At 38.3% G+C, this 25,788-nt stretch overlaps 2 protein-coding genes across 4 annotated transcripts in view; one reads left to right on the plus strand and one right to left on the minus strand.

The window, feature by feature from the left end:
• The window catches only part of UBE2F (ubiquitin conjugating enzyme E2 F (putative)), a 100,964-nt gene extending 97,949 nt beyond the window's left edge, over positions 1-3,015 (plus strand). For both annotated transcript variants that reach the window (XM_039341934.1, XM_039341937.1), the window contains one exon: positions 2,729-3,015. In XM_039341934.1, coding sequence (XP_039197868.1) covers positions 2,729-2,740 — 12 coding nt within the window. In that variant the 3' untranslated portion in view covers positions 2,741-3,015. The remainder of the gene's footprint in view (positions 1-2,728) is intronic.
• LRRFIP1 (LRR binding FLII interacting protein 1) overlaps positions 1-25,788 on the minus strand; it is a 257,901-nt gene that overhangs the window by 6,463 nt on the left and 225,650 nt on the right. For both annotated transcript variants that reach the window (XM_039341927.1, XM_039341928.1), the window contains one exon: positions 3,045-3,149. In XM_039341927.1, the coding sequence (XP_039197861.1) occupies positions 3,045-3,149 (105 nt within the window). The remainder of the gene's footprint in view (positions 1-3,044; positions 3,150-25,788) is intronic.

Below are 25,788 nucleotides of genomic sequence, written 5' to 3' on the forward strand. Positions count from 1 at the left end.
ACTTTGGCAGAACATTCATTTTGATCGCCGCAATTCTCCCAAAAAGAGATAATTGCAGCTTCTCCCAATTTTCCAAATCTCTTTGTATTTTGACCCACAGCCTTTCATAATTATTTTTATACAGTTTTGCATTAGAAACAGATAAAATAACCCCCAGATATTTTACCTTATTGACAACCTCAAAATCTGTCAACCTAACCAGGGTCTCCTTATCCAAATTAGTCATGTTTTTAGGCAATATTTTAGTCTTATTATTATTAATTTTAAAACCCAAAACCTGTCCATACTGATATATCAATTGTAATAACTCTATTACAGAATAAGTAGGTTGAGATAAAGTAACAACCAAGTCGTCTGCAAAAGCCCTAACTTATATTCTTTTTTATTAACTTCTATTCCTTTTATTTGCTGTGATTTTCGAATTTTAATCAACAAAATTTCCAAAGTTAAAACAAACAGCAATGGTGACAATGGACAACCCTGTCTAGTCCCCTTCTCTATTGAAAACACCTCAAGTTTCCGCAGGATTGATATTTTTAGATGCTGAAAAAGCTGTTGACCAGCTCAACTGGCAATTTATGTTAAGATTAATTGAGAAAATGAATTTTGGAGAAAAAATTTTACAAGCTCTTTGTGTTATTTATCAAAAGCAAACGGCACAACTTATAGTTAATGGGGGTTTGCCTGTGACAATACCTTTAACACCCTCCAACATCGTCTACCCCATGTCCTAGAAAGGGCTCAACAGTGGACAAAAATGCCAATTCCAATCTAAATATCTAGCTAACTTGTGACCAATAATTTTATTTATTGTCTTCGAATCAGTGTTGATTCCTACAATTACCTGGAGAAGCCCTGCATTTTTTTTTTTTTTTTTGCAAGAGTTTCCTTAAGTATTTTGCCCTTGCTTACTTCCTAGGGCTGAAAGTGAGTGACTGGTGCAAGATCACCCAATTGGCTTTGTGCCTAATGCAGGACTAGTACAGTTGACCCAAAATATATGTTGTTAAGTGAGATATTTGTTAAGTGATCTTTCCCCATTTTATGTCCTTTCTTGCCACAGTTGTTAAGTGAATCTGGCTTCCCTATTAACTCTGCTTGTCAGAAGGTTGCAAAAGGTGATCACATGACCCCGGGATGCTGCAACTCTCATAAATATGAACCAGTTGGCAAGCATCTGAGTTTTGACCATAGTCAATGTTGCAATAGTCATAAGTCACTTTTTTCTGCAATAGTTATAAGTCACTTTTTTCAGTGCCGTTCTAACTTTGAATAGTCATTAAACGAACTGTTGTAAGTCAAGAACTACCTATACTCAAAGTCTTACAGTTTCTAGCCTGGTGCCTTAACCACTACACCAAACTGACTCTCTTCTCAAATTATAGACAGCAAGAAACTCTAGTTTTCACTATATCTCTGAAAATTTATAAACATAAATCATTTCATATGTAGGATATTTTATACCCCACTATCTTATGAATGTGTGAACTTTCAATATGAATGTATATTTGCTGGACCACTAGACATGAAATATGCAAAATATACTTAAAGAACCAATTGTTTCCTGTGCTTTAAACAAGAAAAAATGGTGTTACAAGAAGAAATGTTAAAATGGAAACATGCATTTTCATAATTTCTGAATAAATTACTTCCCACTAAGAAATACTAACTAGCATATAATATCAGCAGTTTCAGATCTCTGGAGAAGAACCAGGCAGTTTGAACATATTGATTAAACAAAACAATTCTTTTGGTTCAGCATGATCACAACATACTAGGTGATAAATTTAAAGTTTCAATAATATTATTAAAAACTTAATCCCAATATATATAAAAACAAGACCTGCTTTCCTTTGTTAAAACCTATGTGCTGGTATAGTCATAAAAAAGTTATTTTCTAAACAAATTAAGATGGAGAAATTAGAAATATCATTTATAGCAAATGGAAAGGCAAAATTCTTTAAGGTGCACACAGATATCTAAACTTTAAGATTTTTCTCAGTTCACGTTTGAATCCAGAGCTGGTTCTCTTTATAAATCATATTTCTTGAATTCTTAAATAAGCTGAAATTATACATATTAGACAAATTATAAAACTAATCAATGAATAAAACAAGGTAAATGAGTCCCCTTTGCTGAGCCAGGGCTGTCCAAAGACATTTCTGTTACGTGACCATGATATAGCACTCGGTGTTAGCTTCCCACCAAAGTGGTACCTGTTTATCTACTCACATTTGCATGCTTTCAAATTGCTAGGTTGGCAGGAGCTGGAGCGAGGACAGGAGCTCACCCGTTTGCATGGTGTTTGAATCTTGAACCTGGGCTGTTGGCTTTCCAGCCGACAAGCCTAGTGTGTTAACCTCTGAGCCACCCCATTGCCCTGATTAATGAATGCAGGTGTTAATGATTAATGAATGCAGATGTTAAACTGTTTTGCTTGCTATTTTAATTTATCATCTTGAAAATCAAGTTGTTAAAAGCTAATAGCTTTTCCTGAATAATCATCCTACATAGAAAAGGAACTAATAATCTAAGATTCAATGCTAACACAATTTAAATAATCTGAGATTATTAGTAAATTGTGTATCTTTATATTGTGTTAGCATTGAATTCAGCTGTGATTGCAATATTTCATTCATTAATTTATAATATTATAAAACTTTGAGCAATATCTATTTTTCATTTTCTGTTTTTTCTTCAATTTTGTTTTGTTTGTTTTGTTTTCCAGAACTACAAGTGAGGACTAATAAGATTCCATTCCCTTTTTAGTAAGTAAGCTATAGCAACTTGCTTTATCTCCTTTATTTAGTTAGTATCTGAAAAGGGCTTTTTTTTTTTTAGCTTTGGCACATGCAGGAAGAAAATATAAAATACTGCAATCTGCAGAAGGTAATTTTGGGGACATTATTCATGATTAGATGCTGTAAAAGTTTTCATTTAATATAGAAAGGATTAGTCTAAAGTCCTATTACTCATGTTAAATTTTTACCTTTTTTTATTAAATCCTTTTTCTGAATTCAAAAGTACACAGTAATGCAGATTACCTCTCTTTGGAGCTTACGTTTCTCTGCTTTCAATTCATCCTCTATTCTTTCAGCATTTTCTGCAGCTGTTTTATAGCGAACAACTTGACCTTCTAATCGTAACACCTATGATAGGAGAATATTATTTATTTTAATAAAAATATATACTCCATCTTCATTTCAAAGGATTGTCTATGCAAAATAAACAGAAAATGAAATTTAATAAAACTCTAAATACAATCATAGCTTCAAAATAAATATTAACACATAATTCTAAAAATTTAAAAACACTACTTTTTAAGCTGCCTAATAAAGTAACTGGCTTCCCAAAAATGACAATGTTGATGTAAACATGGAAAGATAAGGTTGTAAAACGTGTTTTTACTTCAAGGTTTGAAAAAAATAAAATAAAAAATATAAACTTAAGAACTTGAAATAAGTTCCTTGCTCCCTTTTTTGTATCCCCAAAAACAAGAATATAAGAGAAAAATATAATACTGAAAAAATAGTGCAAACCAGGTAATGTACATAATTTAAAAAACAAAACAAATACTTGCCCAGAACATACTGGGTTGGTGGCAGAGAGAATATAATTTAACAGATGAATTGTGCTGGATTTGGTCCCCAAAAGCTGCTTTACAATGTGGATACAGCATCAAACTCTTTAAAGCAACTATGTCTTTTCGTAAAATAAGTTGAGCCTCCAAGTGTTCTGAAATACCTTTTTGGAATTGCATCTGGGATAATGCACAGGCTGTGATTAACAGAATCTAATCAGACTCCTGAACTGTAGGAACAAATGTGAATGTAAAGGTTTATTTTTTATTTATTTTTTTTTTTAAAAAAATCCTGTTAGGTGATGAGCTAACAATGCAATTAAAGAAATAGACAACTTTCAATCTAGATTTAGCAGTTGCTAATAAAAGTCAGCAAGCTAAAGCTACAGCTTATCCAACATTATAAAGAAATCAAATTTCCTGAAAATATTCCCATTCCTATTGAGTTCATAACAGTTTTATTTTCAAGGAATGTTTAAAAATATTTTTAAGTCAAGCATTGTCTGCTATGTGTAACTTTGATTCTTGCATGCATAAATAAAACATCATTAACAGCATCAGCTCTGATCCAGGTGAGAATCATCATTTGCACAGAAGCAAATGAGAATAGTCTGAATCCAAAGTAATAGTCAAGAACCTCACAGATAAACAACAAAAAAAAAAAAATGCCAGAAAAGGCACAGTTACAGACAGTGAACAAGGTCAAATATTTGGGCATATACTTATTGGCAAGATATTCAACAATAAAAGAAGATAATTATACAAAGTTATTGAATCAAATAAAACTAGACTTGGAAAGATGGAGAAATTTGCAATTGTCAATATTAGGAAGAATCGCTGCAGTGAAAATGAATGTGTTGCTGAAAATTCTATTTTTATTTCAAACAATTCCGATAAAACTCGAAAAAAAATTCTTTCAAGATTTAAATTCATAATTTTAAAATTTGTTTGGCAAGGAAAGAAAGTAGAATCAAGATGAAAACATTACAAGATGCTAAGGAAAATGGAGGTTTTGGATTACCGGAGTGGGCTCTATATTATCAAGCATCTGTTTCAACATGGATGAAAGAATGGATAACTCTCAGAAACAAAAGGTTATGGTATGGGAAAAACAGAGTTCGTAAGTATTTCCAAAATCACTATATAAGAAATGCATTGTTAACAGTATGTGAAAAAAATAAATTGAAAATTCCAGGGTGATTGTCAATTATGGAAGCATTTGTACATCCAAACTTGGTAGCCTTTGAAAAACTTGAAGGGAATTTAAAATCTAAGCAAGAACTGGAAAATCAGGGTATCAACTTGTTGTGGTGGGCATATTTACAAATGCAAAGTAGATATGAAAAAGACGTTAAATTATTTAGCTTTTACAAAAACAAACTATTTGATAAGATTTTGTTAATTTCAGATGAGAAACTAATTAAGAAAATGTATAACTTTTTGTTAATTCTATAAATGAAAAGTGAACAAGTTAAAGAAACAATGATAAGATCGGTGAAAATTTTGGGGTATAATTAGAACTAGAAAAATGGCAAAAGTTCTGGGATAGAAATTATAAATTGACAATGTCAACTTCGTATAAGGAAAATGTATATAAAATGAGGAAGAAATAATTAAAAAAAATACTGGAATGCGCAGAGATGGATAGATTGACTATGAGATTGAAAGAAAAAGAAGAAACAGAATATTATCAAACTTGGGACTTATTTTATCAATGGCTAGAGGAAAGAACGAAGGATTAGGAATCAAATATGTATTAGTGTTTTTTAAACCCAGATAGCACGTTGGTTGAAAAATTATGATATGTATGTAAGAAAAAATCAATAAAATCTTTTTAAAAAGAGAGAGAATAGTCTGAGTCTGAATATGAGCAGCCAGCTATACCAAGCTTCCTGCTCCTACCTCAAATTTGGGTGAGATGTTTGGAGAAGCCATTGTGTGACCCTTCTTCACTCTGTCATTATGGATCCCCAGACAGACTGTGTCAATCTGAAGGGTTGAAATAATGAGGTATTTTCATTCTATTCTTCAATTGTCCTAAATGACATTGTAATGAGCTCAACATGTAACCTTTGGCATATTTAAGGGGCTAGGACACCTTTACTAAAAAATCTCTACAGCTTCTCCAGGGATGATGCACTGCCTCTCAGAATACCTCCTGCAAACCTGGAACCTTAGGAAAGAAGCTAGGGTTCATTCACTCAAGAGAAACGTAACAAAATTTAACAAGATTTTAAAAAGCATGTTTTTGCATGCAGGGCTCTGGAAAGGGAGCATTTTAATGGTCCAGTAACGTGTTGATTTGTTCTGCCATCCAGACTCCAAGGGATGGCTATATCATTCATCTATGAAGTTTATTTCTATCTTCTTCCCTCAGAAGAGGGCAATCTGGACGCAGTAGTTGACTCACATTTGATGCAACTAATTATAGTAAGGGGTAATGCAGAAGTTAATCAGCTAATATTAAATATAGATTCCTGGAAGTCTGGCAAAATGAATGCAACTATGAATCTAAACAGTTTGGTTTAAGATGGCAAACAAGTAAGATCTTAAGAAGGTTGTCAGAATTACAGGTGTGCTAATTTAAGAACTGGTTTTTCTGGCAAAAACTGGCTAAGAAGATTTCTGTTTGAACATGGGAACATTTAAAAACAACATCTGAAATATTTTCTTAAAGCTGGCATACAAAGATTCCTGAGCTGATAGGTAGACAATTAAATCATATTACACAAACATTTGTTTAGGATTGCGAATTGATGCTAAACAGAATCATATTTCCCAGAAGATGCCAAAAATATTCCAGACACATGAAGATGTTGCACTATAGTCACACTGGACAATCTTCACAGATTACTGTGCAAAAAATATCATGTTTAGAAAACTATATACAGGAAAACATATTGTAAAAGTATATTGCCCGTTCTTTCTTTAGTAGAATATAGTTTAAATTGTATTATATGCATAGGGCAGACATGAGGCTGACAATTGACAAAAGATTTGCAGATAATTTTTTCTCCCTACTCAGATACAAATTGTCATTTGGAGGGCAATTTTCTCTTTTGGTAGGGGAAGGGAACTAGGATAAGAGTAAATGACAAAATCCTACTCCTATATTGAACCTAATGCACACACATAGAACACAGAATCATAAGTTTGGAAGGGACCTTGGAGGTCTTCTAATTCAAAACCCTTGCTTCTTTTCTGGATCAAATGGTTGTCCGGTGCATTTTTTAAAACTTCCAGTGATGGAGCACTCTCCAATCTGGGAGGTAAGCTATTCCATTAATTGTTCTCACTGTCAGAAATATTCTCCTTACTTCTAGGTTGGATCTTTTTAACAAGATTCCATCCACTACTTCTTGTCCTGCACTCTGCTGGTTGGAGAATAAATCAATCCCCTCTTCTATGTGACAGTCCCTCAAGTACTGGAAGACAGTTATCATGTCCCCCTCTAATCCTTCTCCTCGATAGCCCAAATATACCTAGCTCCCTCAACTGTTCATCATACAATTTAGCTTTCAGATCCTTTACTATCATTGTTGCTCTTCTCTGCACCAACACAAGGTCTGGTGTTGATCAGAACTGGATGCAGTATTTCATGTGTGGCCTCACCAGTGCAATATAGAATGGTATTATCACTTCTTCTGACCTTGATGCTATCTTTCTGTTGATGCAACCTAGGATCGCATTAACTTTTTCGGCAGCTGCTGCACACTACTATTGAGCCAGGTACTACCTATTCTGTACTTTTGCTTCTAGTTTTTCTTGCCTAAGTACAAGACCTTACTTTCCTCACCACTGACCTGCATCTTGTTGGATAGGGCTCAATGGTGAAATCAAACCCAAATGGCAATTCTGATGGAGGAGTTTCTGATGGAGTGTATTGAGGAGTTTCCTAACCCTGACTGAAATAGAGAAACAGGAAAACCTGCACTACCAGCATGGGAAGGACAAAAAGGATTAAGAAATAAAAGTTTGACTTGGCACTAACAAATTCAGCTATGGGAAATCTTTTTTACTTACAATTTTATTTTTTTTCAGAGGGTAAGATACAAGGTGGTCAGGTCTGATCCTATTCCTGACCAGCAGAGAGGAAGCAAAGGCACCCAGGAGGAACTCAGTTATATCATATACATCAGCAGCAAAGAAAGTTAATTATATATTGAGGAGAATCAAGAGGAGTGTAGAGTACATGGGAAATGATTATCTCACTCTAGACTTCCTTAGTCAAGCCTCAATTGAACTATCGCATTCAGTTCTGCACATTCCAGTTTAAAAAGGATATTAATAAACTGGAACAAGTACAGAATAGTACTAACAAGATGATGAAAGGCTGGAAACTCTGTCCCAAGAGGAATGGTTAAAAGGCTTAGGAACGCTTAGCTTGGAGAAGGTTGAGAAGGGACATCATAACTGTCTGGATTGTCTTATTTTCACTTGCTCTAAAGCAGGGCTTTTCAACCTTTTCACAGATTGTACCACTTTTAGGACATGACAATATTCGAGTACCACCAGTGTCTTAGCAAGGTGTCAAAAGCTTGATAAAAAAGGAAAAAAGTGATAAAGTACAACCACTTACCACACTTGTAATGGGAAACTTGTGCCTCTTTCTCTGACATTAAACATTGTACTTGTGACTGGAGAGTGCTTACTGATAGAATTACATCAGATTCCAGCTGAAGACAATTCCTTTCCTTGGTTCTTATACAAGTTGATGAAGAAAACGCCTTCTCGCACAAGTATTGGAACCAAATGGCAGTAATGCTATATAGCTTTTCCCCCCACTTCCAGGTAGAGTTTTGCAACTTGGCTCCAGAACTCGGTCAATGTTTTTTCATTAAAAAGTTCCTTCAAATTGAGGTTTGATTCAATTCCATAAGTGCTTCTTGCTCTTGAGAGGAAAGGTCAGAGTTCACAACATTGTCTATAATGAAGAGCAATGCAACCCAACAAATTCCAGTATCATATCTCTTGACATAAATGGAAAATACAATGCAAACTCGGTGTGCAATTTTTCCAAGTGATTTTTGACAGCAATTTCTGTCAACAACAGAATTTAGTTCAACAAAGTCTGACACATTGGGAAATGATGTAATATTTCCTTTCTTTACTTGGCCTATCCACAGAGAGATTTTCTTGCAGAATGCACAAACTTTGTCTTCCATTTTAAACACATTATGACTGTGGCCTGCAGTGACCAATTAAGTTCATTTAGCTTTTTAAATATGTCAGCCAAACAGGCAAGGGAGGACACCCAGAAGACATTCTCAAACTTTTCTGCTAGGGGTAATAAAACTTCATCAGGAACAGATAATGTTTCACCTCTTGACAACCAACATACTTCTGTATGAAACAGAAGAGTGCTGTGCTCAGAATCCAAATACTTGCATAATTGTCGGAATAAACGTCCATTCAATAGCCAGCTTTTGATGAATTTTATTATTTTTGCAGGATCCTCCAAAATCTCATGTAACAATGGGCTCATCCATTTAGAAGATGATTTGAAACAATAGAACTGTTTCTTGTCTTAGCTCATGCTATCACACCCGAAGTTCAGATTCCATGTTCATTGAAAACATTGTCAATTATTGTGAATCTTCCAGTCATTCTGCCAGGTAGTGGGCGGCAAAATAATACATGTTTCAATATATCATCCAAATCAGGAACACACACAAAGACAATTAATAGCGATGTCAGTGCTTATGTCCAATTGAAATGCAAATTTTTCTGCCGCTATGATCTTTTCCACCACTTGTTGAATAACATCTGTGGCCATATCTTGTATCCATCTTTGGACAATGTTATCAGAACATAGAATATTATGCATAGCATCAGCCATTTTTTCACCAAAGAGAATTGAAGCAATTGCAATGGCAGTGGAACCACGACTTCTTCAATGATTGTGTGAGGCTTATTTCATTTAGCTGCTATCAAGGATAATGCATAAGATGCTTCCAGACATTTTTTCGAGATGGTTGTGGACTTCATGAAAGCAGCACGGTATTTTATAATTTCATCTCTCTTCTTCATGAAAAATGTTACTGGCTTTTTGCTGTGCTCTTTATGTTTTGTTGTTAAAATGTCTCTGGAGCAAAGAAGGCTTCATGGAATGCTTGGATAGTACTTCATTGCAGATAACACAAACAGGAAGCTGCTGATCATTTTCCTCCACAAAATAAAATCCAGACTTTAAATAATCTTCACTATATTTTCGATTTGGTGCCAGTTTTAATTTCTTTGGTGGTGGTTCCTTTGCTGAATCACTTTCCCTTTGCACTGATGAACGTATGATGAATTTCTCCATATTTATTAATATGCACCTGGTTGGCCTTTCTACCTTTCTCTCTCTCCTCTCTTTTCTCACTGCCTGCTAACCTCTCCTTCCACAACTTCTGTTCCTTCATTTGATCCCTCACAGAAGCCTCTCCTCCCTCTTTCTCCTCACTGCTTCCCTCCCAAAAAGCCTTTCCTCTTTCTCACACATTCTCCCCAAAAGCCTTTCCTCTCACAGACTTTTACCCAAAAACTTTCCTCTCTCACACACTTCTCCCCAAAAGCCTTTCCTCTCAGACTTTTACCCAAAAACCTTTCCTCTCACACACTTCTCCCAAAAAGCCTTTCCTCTCTCACACACACTTCTCCCCAAAAGCCTTTCCTCTCACACACTTCTCCCCAAAAACTTTTCTCTCTCTCACACACACTTTTCCCAAAGTCTTTCCTCTCAACACATTCTCCCCAAAAGCCTTCTCTCAGACTTTTACCCAAAAACCTTTCCCCTCTCACACACACTTCTCCCAAAAGCCCTTCCTCTCTCACACATTCTCCCAAAAAGCCTTTCCTCTCTCACACACTTCTCCCCAAATGCCTTTCCTCTCACACACACTTTTCCCAAAGTCGTTCCTCTCTCACACACTTCTCCCGAAAAGTCTTTCCTCTCTTCTCTCATACACTTCTCCTCGTACACTTTATTTCCTCTCTCACACACTTTTCCCAAAGTCTTTCCTCTCTCACACACATTTCTCCCAAAAAGCATTTCCTCTCTTACAAACACACTTCTCCCAAAAAGCCTTTCCTCTCACACACACACTTCTCTCAAAAACCTTTGCTCTCACACACTTCTTCAAAAAAGACTTTCCTCTCACATACACACTTCTCCCAAAAAGCCTTTCCTCTCTCAAACAACTTCTACCAAAAAGCCTTTCCTCTCTCTCACTCTCCCAAAAAGCCTTTCCTCTCTCAAAAAAGCCTTTCCTCTCTCAAAAAACTTCTACCAAAAAGACTTTCTCTCACTCTCCCAAAAAGCCTTTCCTCTCTTCACATGCACACTTCTCCCAATAAGCCATTCCTCTATCACACACACTTCTCCCCAAAAGCCTTTCCTCTCTTTCTCTTCACCGCTTCTCTGACAAAAGCCTTTTCTCTTCTGACTCTTTGGCATCTTTTTTTCCTCTCCCTTTCCTGCCAAAACTGCCTCCTTTTATATCCTCTGTCTCTACCCTCCTCCTCCTTTCTTTTCCAGCTGGGCCAGAAGTGCCAATCCTGGGGCCTTTGTCTCAACCCAAGAGCCCTGCAGCTCCTGATGACTCTCTCATGGCAAGTCTTGTGCTGCACCACTTTAGCTCATTCTCTCCACCCACTACACTTGTCAGAGTCACATACCATCTGCCAGGTACCAATTTACCACTGGAGGTATGCATACCATCAGTTGAAAAGTCCTGCTCTAGAGTGACTGAAATGAAGAGGAGAAATTTCAAAAATGTAGATACAGGTTAGAATAGATATTAAGAACTTGATAGTATAGAGACTTCTGGTTGGTGTTATGATGGTACGGACAAAAGAAACTGGGGCTCCAGTTTCCTAGTCCAATTTTGCTCTGTCTGGAGACCCTAAGCGGTCAGAAAGTTGCCCTGGAGAGGTGGTGAAGAGGAAAGGAAGCCTTGGGAGCTTGGAAGCAATGGCGATTGGCCCAATCTAACCAAGGAAACGCTTTAAACAGAAAGGGAAAAGGCTGACAGTAAACATACAGACAGCCCAAGTCATAGACAACCTGGAAAGAAAGTGAAGAATGTGGCAAGCCGCGGCATGCCGCTGAACAGCTGATTGTCAACAACGTGTTGAGATCTGGGTGAGACTATTTTTTATTTCCTTTTCCCTGTGGACTTAGAAATATAAATCCTGGATTGGACAATTTCCAAAAGCAAAGACCCAAGGAAGACGTGGGGAATTAAAAGAAGCGAAAAATCTTAAATGGGGGAATGAAAGTAAAGAATACAAAAGAATATTGGGGACTGATTTAAAGAAAACTTTGCTAATTTTTATGATGTGGGAAGATTTCTGTTTATTTTTTGTGAGAAAGTATTTTTTAAAAATCCTTTTAAACCTGTAACCTCGTTACAGTTAAACAAAGACATCTAGTGGCAAGAAGAAGATACTACAATAATACAAAAGGAATCAGAGAAATTGCTGACCTTGGTTTAATATCTATTGTAAACAAAAAGAACTTTGTGTGACTCTACACTAGAAAAGGCTTTCTACAATTATATCTTTTTATTCTGGATATAACTATTATAGAAACTATTTGGAGATAGAGGGCTTTTTATATTTTTGAACTGACTGGAACGTTTGGATTAGCCTAAAGCAGTTGGCCTTTTTTCTTTTTTTTTTCTTTTCTCCCTGTGAATTTACAAATCTTAATTGAAAATGAGTGCTCCAAACCTTACTAAAATTATGAGAAAAACTTCTTCTGCACCTTCTTCTGAAACATCTAGCCCAGCAAGCCAGGGATCCATTGAAACAATGTTACAACCAGAAAAGCAAAATAACTTTCAAAAAGAAATGCAAGCTACATTACAACTAATTCAAGAAACAATACAGAAGAATCATGAAGAGACAAAAAATAACCTAGAGAAGCTAAATGAGCAAATGCTTGACATAACGGCACAATTTGATGCCCATCAACAAACGATTGTTAAAAATGAACAAAGTTCAGAAAATGGAAGATAAATCAGAAGAAACTGATTAAAAATTGGAGGCAATAATGGAAGAAAATGAAAGGATCTGTGGGTCTCCGGCAGAGGGGGGGTGGGACCGGGGCAAGTGCTGGGGCATGGTCCACTGGAGGAGCTTCACTGAGCCTCAGGCCATGCAGGGGGCCCCAGACAGTGGCACGAACTGCCTGGAGCCCTGGGCAGTGGAGATCAAGCATCCAGTCTTGCCCTTGAGCTCCCATGGCACCAGGACCTCACAGTCCTGCCTACTCTAGCCTCACTTCCCTGAGGGGGTGCCCAGCTGTGTTTACCTCCTCCTCAAGGCTACTGCTTTTGTGCTCGCTCTCCTTGGCCAGGTTGCTCATAGTGGGTGCAGGAGGGCAAAGTGCGTGGGTCAGAGGGAGGCCCACTTCCTCTCCATGTGAGGAGACCTGGCTTTGTAACCAGAGCATCCTCAGCAATAGATGGGAGACCACCAGGGGATAGCGAAAGGGCAACAGGGCTGCTGGTGGCCAAGTGCTAAGGCAGGACTTTCCTCAGACCCTCCCTCCCTCTTATTCCAATCTCCCTTCCTTCCTTCCTTCCTTCCTTCCTTCCTTCCTTCCTTCCTTCCTTCCTTCCTCCCTCCCTCCCCTCCTTCCCTGCCTCCCTCCTTTTCATTCCCATCTCCTTCCTTCCCTCCCTCCCCTCTTTACCCAGGAAGGGACAAGGGGAGGGGGAGAGGTTGGCAGTAAGAGAGTTGGAAGAGACCTTTGAGGTCTCTTTTGTCCAAGCCCCTGCTCAAACAGGGGACTTATACCATTCCAATGGAATATCCAATCTCTGCTTAAAAGCCTCCAGTGATGGAGCATCCACAACTTCTGAAGGCAAGCCTTTTCACTGGTTAGTTGTTTTCACAAGTCCTTAGTTCTAGGCTGGTTTTCTTCTTGATTAGTTTTCATCTATTATTGCCTTCTGGTGCTTTGAAAAATAGGTTGACCTTTTCTTCTCTGTGGCAGCCATCAAATATTAGAACATTGCTAGCATGTCACCACCTCTAGTCCCTTTTACTAAGCTAGACACACCCAATTCCCACAAACATTTGTCATATGTTTTAGCCTCCAGCCCCCGAATCATCTATGTTTAGCACCCATTTAGACCAGATGGTCCCCCTGGTTTGGTTTATAGAACAGTAGCCACGAGCAGAGCCTTTTCAGAGACAGCACCCCAATTATAGAACTTTCTTCCAAGGAAAATATGAATAGTGCATCCCTCACCCATTTAGAGGCAACTCCAAACACTGTTCAGCCAGGCATATGTAGAACAACACCACATTTTATGGTCAAACAGCACTAAGTAAATTTCTACTAATATTTTTCTTTCTTTTTTTTTTTTTTAATTAAAAGTTTTATAAATTTTACAAAAAAGAAAAAAGAATACAAAACAAGAGACAACATATACAAAAAAATAAAACTAAACAATACATATATATATAAAAAAAAAAAAACCCCACCCCTCTCAACCCCCCCCTCCCTTCCCCCCCCCTGAGCTTCCCAGAGCAGAATATAGGCTTAAAAAGTAAAAATAAAAATTAAATTAAGAACTTTATTTATTTATATATATAAAAAGATTATCTATAATATATATAAAAATAAAACTTATGAAAAAACTATATAATATTTTTGTATACCCAATCTAAATTGTATAAATTTTATCCATTTATCCCAAACAGCAAAAAACTTCTCTTGCGTTTGTTGCTTTAAGAAAGCCGAGATCTTTGCCATTTCCGCCAGATAAGCTACTTTAAGAAACCATTCCTGCAATGTAGGCAAGGATTCCTTCTTCCAATATTGTCCTACTAACAGCCTAGCGGCTGTAATCAAATTTAACATCAATACAACCTCCTTTGTATCACAATCTGTAACAATACCTAACAAAAATAATTGCGGAGTAAATTTTACCCTCCTTCTAAAAATTCTCTGGATATTCCACCATACTTTGATCCAAAATGCTTTTATCTCTCTGCATGACCACCAAATATGATAATAGGAAGCCTCCTTATAACCACATCTCCAACATTTGGGTTGCACGTCAGGGTACATATAAGACATTTTTTGTGGATCAAGGTGCCATCTATAAAACATTTTATAAAAATTCTCCCTTAAGTTCTGTGCTTGTGTAAATTTGACATTTCTCACCCAAATTTTTTCCCAGGTGTCCAATGAGACTGGCTCACCAAAATTCTGCGCCCATCTTATCATACAATCTTTAATTAGTTCCGTTTCTGAATCCAATTCAACTAAAACCGCATAAATTCTCTTAATGTGGGTTTGTCTTGAATCCTTCACTTGCTTAATAAGATTTTCATCTTCTCTAAGAAAACCCACCTTACAATCCATCTTCCATCTGTCTAGTAATTGCCTATATTGGAACCAAGAATAAATAAAGTTTTCTTGTGCTAACTCTTCCCGTGATTTTAATTGCCAGTTTTGTCCATCCCATTTAAGTAACTGTCTGTAAGACACCATATCCATTTTAACCCCTCTTTTTATTGCTTCTATCGCATGCCAAGGTATAGCCCATAATGGTACTTTGAAATCACTTTTATAATATTTTCTCCAAATCCTAAGTAAAGAGATTCTTAAGATATGAGATTTAAAAGCCCAATCCATTTTTTTATTGAATATTAAATAGGCATGCCACCCATAAAGTAAGTCCCATCCCTCTAGATAAAGTATCTCAGAGTTTGTCAAATTTATCCAATCACTGATTAGTGTTAAAACCACCGCATCATAATATAATTTCAAATTTGGTACCTTAAGTCCACCCCTCTCACGGAAGTCTTGCATAATTTTAAACTTAACCCTTGGCTTTTTCCCTGCCCAGATAAATTTATTAAGACCCTTCTGCCACTCATTTAAATTAATCTCATTTTTCAAAATTGGTAACATTTGAAACAGAAAAAGAAACTTGGGTAAAATATTCATTTTTATCACTGCAATTCTTCCCATGAGGGATAATTGCAACTTTTCCCAGTTCTTCAAGTCCTTCTGTACCCTGACCCACAACCTTTCATAATTATTTTTAAATAATTTTACATTAGAAACAGACAACATCACCCCCAAATATTTTACCTTATTAACAATCTCAAAACCCGTCAGGTTAGTCAAAATCTGCTTCTCCTGACTAGACATATTTTTAGGTAAAATTTTGGTCTTATTTACATTAATCTTGAAACCCGAGACCAAGCCATAATGATGAATCAACTGTAATAAGTTTACTACAGAATAATCAGGTTGCGACAAATTTTTCTTTCTTAAAATACATACTTTTAATATTGTTTTAAGCAGTGCTGGTGATGCTTTACAATAGCTGTCTTTGAGAGTTTTTTGTAAACCATCCTGGATTTCTCAGAAACTTTTAATTTCGAATTAGATGTTGATTTAATAAATTAGGCAGAAGAAACAAATGTTTAAATACATCTAAATCCCACAGACCTACTGCCTCTTAGGCACATACTGCAGAGAAAATAAAACATTGTGTTTCTAGCCAGTATAGCCACAGGATTATGGGAACTGTGGTCCATGACAGGGCTGTTCAACCGGTGGTACGTTGGCACCTGGCAGGTGGTACGCATACGACGGGTTGAACAGCAGTGTAAAAAAAATGTTAAAAAAAAGTGTAAAAGTGGATGAGGTGAAGCAGCAGCAGTGCCGCACAGGCTTGTGGGAAAGTCAGCTGGAACTGCATGTTGCCTGAATCCTGCTGAGAGCCCAGGATTGCAGCTTCAGCTGATTGGGGGTGGCAGGCAGCCTTGTGCAGACTTCAGGCAGAGATTCAGCTGGAGCTGCGAGAGGCATTGCCTGGGTCCTGCTGAAGGGGAGAGAAGAGATGATATTGAAGGGGGTGGGGGAAGAGATGATATTGAAGGGGGTGGGGGAAGAGATGATATTGAAGGGGTGGGGGAAGTGTGTATGTGTGTGTGAGAGAGAGAAATGGAGAGAGGGGTCCCCTTTTTGTAAGTTTGCTTACTCTGCAATGCTTTCCTTTCCCCACACTTTTGCTTCTCTGCTGGCTCAATCTCTCTTTCTCTCTGCTGATCTGGGTGGCAGAAGCGTTTTCGAAGCCTCTGGAGCTCGCATCCATGGCCGTGGGGCAATTTTACGGCATGCCAGCAGCCCAATCCAAGTGCCAGAGGCCTGGAAAATGCTTTTGCTGCCCAGATCTAGAGCTGCAGAGCAATTTTGCTCCCCCCATGGCCAAGTCAGGCGGCAGAAGCATTTTCGAAGCCCCTGGAGTTTGCATCCATGGCTGTGAGGCGATTTTATGGTACATCAGCAGCCTGATCCGGGCATCAGAGGCCTGGAAAACGCTTCAGCTGCCCAAATCTAGGGCTGCAGAGCAATTTCACTCCCCCCCCACCGCCAATCCAGGCGGCAGAAGTGTTTTTGAAGCCTCTGGAGCTCGCATCCATGGCCGTGGGCAATTTTATGGTGCACCAGTGGCCCAATCCGGGCCCCGGAGGCCTGGAAAATGCTTCTGTCACCCAAATCTAGCGCTGCAGAGCAATTTTGCTCCCCCCATGGCCAATCTGGGTGGCAGAAGCATTTTTCAAGCCTCTGGAGCTTGCATCCATGGCAGTGGGGCAATTTTATGGCATGCCAGTGGCCCGATCCAGGCATCAGAGGCCTGGAAAATGCATCTGCTGCCCAGATCTAGGGTTGCAGAGCAATTTTGCTCCCCCCATGGCCAATCTGGGTGGCAGAAGCATTTTTCAAGCCTCTGGAGCGCGTATCCATGGCCGTGGGGCAATTTTACGGCACCAGCGGCCTGATCCAGACGTCAGAAGCCTGAAAAATGTGACGGGGGGTGGAACAGCAGCAGCGTGATCTGCGCAGTTGTTGGGGGGAAAGGCGGCAGTGGCAGGGCGATCTGCATAGCGGGTGGGGGATTTTGTGGCCCCCCCCCCATGGCCAATCCAGGTGGCAGAGACCTTTTTCAGGCCTTCGGAGCCCGGATCGGGCCACTGGGGTGCCACAGAAAATCGCTCCGGAGGCTTACCTGGACTCGTGCTGGCAACTGCCTCCACCATCCAGTCCAGATCCGTCCAGCTCTTGCAGTTGCTCCCTTCTCAGTGCAGAGAGAAAGAGAGCTGAGAGCACAGCGCATGTGCAGAGGTGGAGGGGAGCAGTCTGGCCCCACCTCCCTACAGGGCGATGGCGCGCATGCCCACAGGGATGGCTCTACGTGCCACCTATGGCACACGTGCCATAGGTTCACAGCAATAGTAGATGGGACACTAGATTATAAAAGTAGCAAAACAGGAAAAGAAGGAAGAAAGAGACTACCTAAGACTTTTTTTAACACGATAGAGGAAACTGGTATACAAGAAACATGGAGAGAAATGAATCCTGAATAACTACAATATACATTTTACTCAACAGTCAGAGATCTTGGTCCAGAATTGACATGATTTGGATGATGCCTGAACTAAAAATTAATATGCAGGAAATTGAGGTAGAATTAGGCACTTGGGCAGACCATAATCCCTTAAAAATGAGTGTCAAGGTATTGATTTAACAGCTAACCAGCTTATGTAAAGTAAGAAGTAAGATGTAATGATGGGAATGACTCAGCAGGGTCTGTGTCTCTTTAAAAGCCTTTGTATAAAGGGAAGGCTCTGCTGATGTGTTCTCTTCTCTTCTGTTTCCTGCTGTAACAGTGGTTTGTTGGATCCTGCTGTATTAGCATGTGTATGTATATTGTTCCTGGTGTATGATATTGTTGATAGTGTAAGATAAACCACCATATATTGTAGACCACTGTTTACTGTGTTTATTCCTGGGTTATCTCGCACAATAAGACTGTATATGGTCTGGGCCCAGAGAGAGCAGAAACCGAGTGAGAGTTTGACCCATATCCAGAGGAGTTAAGGCTTGTGGTTTGTTGTGGTTTGTGGTGGTAGCAGGCAACATGGACTCTGTCAGCGTAATGGGAGGAGGTTTTGTAGTATTTCATCTGAATGAGACAAATTACCTCTCCTGGTTTCTGAAAATGGAGATGTACCTGCGAAGGGAGGAGTTGTGGATGATAGTTGTTGATCCACCTACAGCCCTGGATGATGGGGACCAGAAAAAAAAGAAAGCATTGGCCAGCATAATCCTGAGTTTGGAGGAAAACCAGATGATACACCTGAGGGGTCTCCAGTCTGCTAAAGAGTGCTGGGAAGCTTCACGCAGTGTGTATGTGAGAAAGATTATGAACAGCAAAGTAATGCTGAAAGAAAGCTATATAAGGCCCAACTGAAACCAGGAAAGAGCATATCTATTCATTTGCAGTCCATGAGAAAGACATTCCTAGAGTTAGAAGAAAGAGGAATGATTTTTACTGAGGCAGCGAAGATATATGTGGTGCTCAGTTCATTCGACACTTCATGGGATGTCCTAGTGACCAGTTTAAAGTCCATGCAAGACAGGGACTTAACCATGAGTTATTTGACTGGCCAGTTGCTGGAGGAGGAACAGAAATGGCTGGAAAGGTAGCAGAGAGGGGGTGACAATGCACAGAACAGGCCTAAACCTGCAATATCCAAAGATGCCTGTACAGTATTGAGAATGTTTGCCTGGTGAAATGCTGCTTCATGTGTGGTTTTACAGAGCATCTCCAGAGATGTTGCCCTGAGGGGAGAAACAGAGGAGCAGCAAAATAAATTCGTAAAGTAACACAACCAAAATTTTCCCTGGCAGCAACATTAACTGAAAAAAAAACACTTGGCTGTTGGACAGTGGGGCAAGTCAGAATATTGCAAATGACCCACAAATGACCACATTTGTTAGCTTGGCTAATGGACAACAGTCTGCTGTTAAAGGGGAAGGTAAAGTTTATGTATCTGGTATTGGAGAAACATTGGATAATGTATTATATGTACCAGAGTTAGACCATAATTTACTCAGTATTTTGAGCTTGGATAATATGGGGTATGAAGTACTGTTTGCAAAGGGTCAATACACCATCAGGAAAGGATGGAGGATTTGTTCACAAGGTGTTAAGCTGGATAATTTATACATGTTAGGAAAGTAGCAGGATGGTTGTGCACAAACACTTAAACACTCCCATGCATGATAATTGTGTAGATTTATTACACAGGAGTTTAGGTCATGCAAGTTTTAGAGTGCTGCAAAGGATGCCAGACCTAGCTGAGGGACTACATATTAAGCAATGCAACCCATATTTAGATTGCGTTATTTGTAAGGAGTCAAACTCCAGAGTGTAGTCTGTAAATAAGAAAAGCTCAAAACAGAGTTTTGCAGTTAGTGCACGCTGATTTAATTGGTCCTATAGCGCCCTCTCTACAATGGGCTATGTACATACTAGTCTTAGTAGATGACTACAGCAAATATGGTTTTTTTGTATTTATTAAAGAGCAAAACAGAAGTTCTACAACAGTTCAAGCAATGGGTGAACTGTAGAGCGAAGATATGGCCATAAAGTATGCCAGCTGCAAACAGACAGGGGAAGAGTTCATGTCTGCAATTTCCAAAAGTGGCTGAGGAACTTAGCCATAAGGCATAGATGTACGAATCCATACTCACCAGCAGAAAATGGAGCGGCTGAATGGAGGAATGGTATATTGCAAATCATGAAAGACTCACTGCTGGCAGATGCAGGAATGAGTAAAACATACTGGGGGAAAGCCATGAAAACAGCCAACTATCTAGTAAACGGTATGGAGCGTTGCTATCAATGAAACTCCATGTTACCTGTTATATGGAAGGAAACCTTCACTGGCTCACCTAAGGACCATTTGGCAGTTATGCCTGGGTGCATATTCCTAAAGGAAGGGACAGAAAAAGGCCAGGAAACTTTGGTTTGTTGGATATAAGCCAGGTTCCAAAGGGTATAGATTCACAGATGGAACAAAGAAGATTGTGATTTCAAGGTCTGCTAGTTTTGCAGAACGAAACAATTGGGACAGGGTGCATGCTAACACCGAGGTATTCATGCCAACATGTAGCGCTAGTTCTCACAAAGCCCAATGAAGGAAGAACAGAATAGTAGGTCAGAAATAGTAGGAATAAGACTTCCAGTTTTGGGTTGCAGTGGTTGCAGGTACACGAAGAAGCTTCTCTCTTATCTGCCTTTCCTCTGCCAGTAGACCCTTAATTGGGTCGAAAAGTCATCCTAGAGGGGTGACTTCCGATGAGGACGATTCTCATTGATTGCGGGGGGAGGAGGTAGCTCCTCCGTGGTCCAAGCAGCTCCTCAGGAGAAAAGATTGGCCAGTAACATGGCCGATCATTTAGCTGCTCCAGCCGAAAGTCAAAAGAACATCTAAGCGTTAAGAAACCATTGTGGATGATCCCGGTGAGACTTTTCCCTCTCTCTTTTTGCCTAACTACTCTCCTGTTAAAAGCTTTTTGGAATTACTTCCCTGCTCTGAAAGAGCTGCCTTTGTTTATCTGGGGAAAAGAGCTTTCCATAACAAAGGAAAAAACTTTTTATTGACTATTTTTATTTTTGGTTACTTGGGGGCCCTGGAAAAATCTTTATCATAAAACTTTATTATTATATCTTCTAAGCTAAAGAATATTGTTTTCCTATGTCTTGGACTTATTTTTTTAAAGGGATAAATCTTTATTGTTTGGAGAGAAAAAAACAACTCTGTGAGAAGTCGGAAAAGAGACTCCATAGCTCTTTGACTTTGCTAATCTCATTCTTGGTGTCAGGAAGAGACTTTCATAGATTACTGAGGACATCTTGTGGAGAACTTTAACTTCAACCGCTTCTTGTTTGTGTAATTACTGAAATGGAGAAACCATATTCACAACTCAACTGTAAACTCATACTGGAAAAAATTTATGAAGCTACTGAGGAAATATGTTCCCAAATAAGAGAGAGAACTGCAGAAATAATAAACAGAAATGCTACTGTGAACTTACAAACTGACCTTCAGACTCTATTGATCATTCTACAGACCAAAAAGAAAATAGAAGAGGAATTAATTTACATACAACCTATGGAGACTTTGGATGACCAGAAAATGATTGTAACTAAACTATCTACAATTGCAAAACTAACAGAAATGGACTTGAAATTACAACTGTTGGAGAATTATGACAACTTTGATAATCATCTACTAATTATAAAATTGGACATGATCGAGTGTTTTATCCAGCAGACAGGAGCCAGGCGTCAAAAACAGAGGATGGGAGGTCTTTTACTGACCCAAATGACATTATAAGCAATAACGGGAGATCTATTTGCTGAAATAGAGGCTTTGCTATGGAAACCTTTTGGCATAAAAAGAAAGCCAGAATAAGACTAAAAAGAGAAATTTAAAATTATATGTAATAGATTAAAAGGGTTTTGAGAAATATGGATTGATTTAAGGACTAAGATTTAGAGTTGAAAATTTGTGATTATCAGAATATATATGTTAAACAGAGTAAGAATGTACTTTTTGGAATAATATGTTTATTTGTATGAAAATTATTTTGTAATGGAATGAGAATAAGAATATGAAAGAGGTTTTTAAAAATTCGGATTGCTTTAACAACTAATTGAGTGTGTTAAGTTAGTAAGACGATGTTTTGTGTAATAATAGGTGTGTTCTTTTTTTTAGACATGATAATTATTTGAATGAGATTTAAATGTTATCTGAAGAAATAAGAGAGATTTGTGATAAAATCAATGGTTTATGAGATTATGAATTAGAATATATTTGGATTAGTATTTTAGAAGGGATACCCGAAGTGATAATACGTTTATCTAAGATTAAATTGGACTATGGTAACTGTAAATTAATAAAGTTCAAAACAGGATTAGGATTTATAGATATGTAATGTAGAAATGGATTATGTTAAATAGGTTATATTATTTGAGGGAAATAGAGAGGGAACATTTAATGTATTATATGATTTTGTTTTTGGATGATTGATCATCTAACCACCATGGTGTGTCTTGAGCATTCTGTTGTAAAAGTTAAAAAACCAATAAAATTTGTTTTTTTTAAAAAAGAAACAGTAGGAATAAAAGAGGATAAACCTGAGATAAAGAGAGAAGTCATAGAAACACAGGAACAGATGATACCAAGGAGGTCTGAACGTAGCAATAAAGGCATACCTCCTGATCGGTTCTCAGCAAGTGGGGTTAGAGCGTATAGTGTAAAGTATGAACCCTGTAATTACTAAGAGATGTTATCATTGCCTAAAGTAGAACAGGATAAATCAGCGGTTCTCAACCTGTGGGTCGGGACCCCATTTGGGGTCGAATGACTATTTCACGAGGGTCGCCAAACAATGCAGTCCGCCATTTTTTCCCCCTTTTTCTTAGCTGTGCTACTCCCTTTTATTCTATTGGCTTTTGAAAGCCAATAGAATAGACTCTCTTGAATAGAGTCTAATTCTATTGGCTTTCAAAAGCCAATAGGAATTGTCCAGGCTGTCTCTGCCCTGCTGAGCCCGCCAAAAGTCCCATTCTGTAAACGGTGCTGCAAGTTGTCTGCAGCGAAGGCAAGCTATCTGGAAGTTTCCACCCCTCCCTGCTCAAAATGTACTACTAAAAATGTAAGTAAAAGAGGGCCAGGGGTGGGAGGTGGGAGGCCAGCGGGCGCAGGGAGGGTTGCTGGTGTGCGTGGGGCCTGGTGGGTGCCTTACCTCCCTTGGGCTGGGTCAGCTGGTGGCCCAGCCAGTGGTCGGCCTGCTCCTCTCTGCTGCTTGCCAGCTACACCTCGGCCAGCGCAGGGGGCGGCACCACGCATGCGCGGCGCTCCCGGGCAGGAAAAGTCCTCGACTTACAACCGGTTGTTTAGTCCTTGACTTACGACCGGTTGGGGGTCGCAGCATTAAAAAGGTTGAGAACCACTGGGATAAATGGAAGGAGGCTATGGACAGAGAAATGGAGTCTATGAATGTGCATCAGGTGTTTACCCCTATGAGATTACCAGAAGGACAAAAGACCATGGGGTGTAAATGGGTATATAAAAAGAAGGTTTTACACAACAATGAACTGCAGCACAAGACATGGTTAGTTGCACAGGGATTTACACAGGGAAAAAATGTTCATTATGACGAAGTGTTTGCACTAAGACATGAGACCATAAGGCTAGCATTGGCTTTAGCAGTTGCACGCAGTTATACCATATATCATTTCAATATTGCCACTGCATATTTAAACGCTGAATTAGAGGAAGACACATATATGGCACAAGCTCTAAGTTATGAAACTAAGCACCCTGGATATGTATATAAATTGAATAAAGCAATATATGGGTAAAAACAGTCAGCAAGAAGTTGACTCTCAAAAAGTTAGCTTTTAGAAGCAGCAAGGCAGATCCATGTTTGTACACTGCACAGTATTAGGGTGCAGAGTATTTCCTCTTAGCTTATGTTGATGACTTATGTTTTATTACTAAGAATCGGTCAAGCAACATGAAAGGAAGTTCCAATTAAAAAGCCTAGGGGAAATAAAGAATTATCTAGGTGTGGAGATAAGAAATCCAAAATAGGGAGGATATGTGTTAAGTCAAACAAGGAAAATAAAACAACTGTTAGGAAAGTATGATATGCTGCTAGGCTGTAACAATGTATCAACTCCTATGACACCAAGCTTCCAGAATGATATAGCAGACAACACAGGATGTGACCAAGAAGTGTATCAATCAGCTATAGGTAGTTATTGTATTTATCTCAATGGTCAAGACCATATATAGCCAGTGCAGTTAGTATTTTGAGTCAGCACACTTCAGCACACAAACAATAACACTGGTTAGGGATAAAAAGAATATTCAGATATTTAAAAGGTACAATAGACCTAGGATTAAAAATAAGGCCATCTGATGGCTTATCATTACAATGCTATGTAGACAGTGACCGGGCAAATGATATGCATGACAGAAAGTCAAACTCAGGGGTTGTGATATTGTTTGCTGGCACCGTAATTGGATGAAAATCCAGGAAACAACCTTCAGTGGCACTGTCAACTGCTGAAGCTGAATTTATAGCATTGTCTGAAGCATGTTCTGAATTAACCTGGTATGTCCAATTACTAAGAGATGTACATATATGATGTAAAAGAAGCTGTGCCAATATTTGAGGACAATGTTGCATGTATAAAGATGACAGCAGGAGAATATATTGGAAACAGAAGCAAACATGTAGACATAAAATACTGTAATGTCAGGGAGGCTGTAAAGGATAAACTGATAAAGTTACAGCCTCCCTGACATTACAGTATTTTATTCCACAACAATATAGCCAATATGTTGACTAAGCCTTTAAATGCAGGCAAGCATCAAGAGTATGTAAAAGTATTTGGGTTAACAGCTGTTTAGCTTTAAATGGGAAGAGTGTCAAGGTATTGATTTAACAGCTAACCAGCTTATGTAATGTAAAATGTAATGATGGGAATGGCTCAGCAGGATCTGTGTCTCTTTAAGAGCCTTTGTATAAAGGGAAGGCTCTACTGATGTGTTCTCTTTTCTTCCGTTTCCTGCTGTAACAGTGGTTTGTTGGATGCTGCTGTATTAGCATGTGTATGTATATTGTTCCTAGTGTATTATTTTATAGATAGTGTAACATAAATCACCATTTACTATAGATCACTGTTTACTGTGTTTACTCCTGGGTTATCTCGCGCAATAAGACTGTGCATGCTCTGACAGAAAGGAATACAGAAAAAAATAAGATGGACTTTGAACCTATCAATATTAAAAGAGAAAGAATTTACAGAATTAGCAAAAAAAGAAATGGATTTTTTCCCAAAGAAAATAAAAAAGAAGATACAACATTACAAAACATATGGGACATGACCAAAGCATATTTTCGAGGTGTAGCTATAACATACATGGCGTAAAAGAATAAAGAAAAAAGACAACAATGTGTGCTATTAAGGGAAGAATTAAAAAAAATAGAATTAGAATTACAAATAAATCCACAAAAGAAAGTATTGAAAAGATAAATGGAAATAATAAAACATAAACTAAATTTAATAGAATCAGAAAAATTGACACAACAATTTAAAAAAACAAAACAATTTTTTTGGGAAAAATGCAAATAAACCAGGAAGATGGCTAGTTTACAAACTTAAAAACAGAAGGAGAAAAATTTGATAAGCAATTTAGTAGATGAAAAAGGCTGTCTACAATTTAAAAATGAGGCAATAAAAATAATTAAAGAATATTATGAGAAACTGTATGATATGGAAGAAATTCCATGGAAGGAAATGATTCAATATATGAAAAAA

Source organism: Crotalus tigris, unplaced genomic scaffold (assembly GCF_016545835.1).
Source record: "Crotalus tigris isolate CLP2741 ecotype Arizona unplaced genomic scaffold, ASM1654583v1 scf7180000017774.6281472, whole genome shotgun sequence".
NCBI lineage: Eukaryota > Metazoa > Chordata > Lepidosauria > Squamata > Viperidae > Crotalus > Crotalus tigris.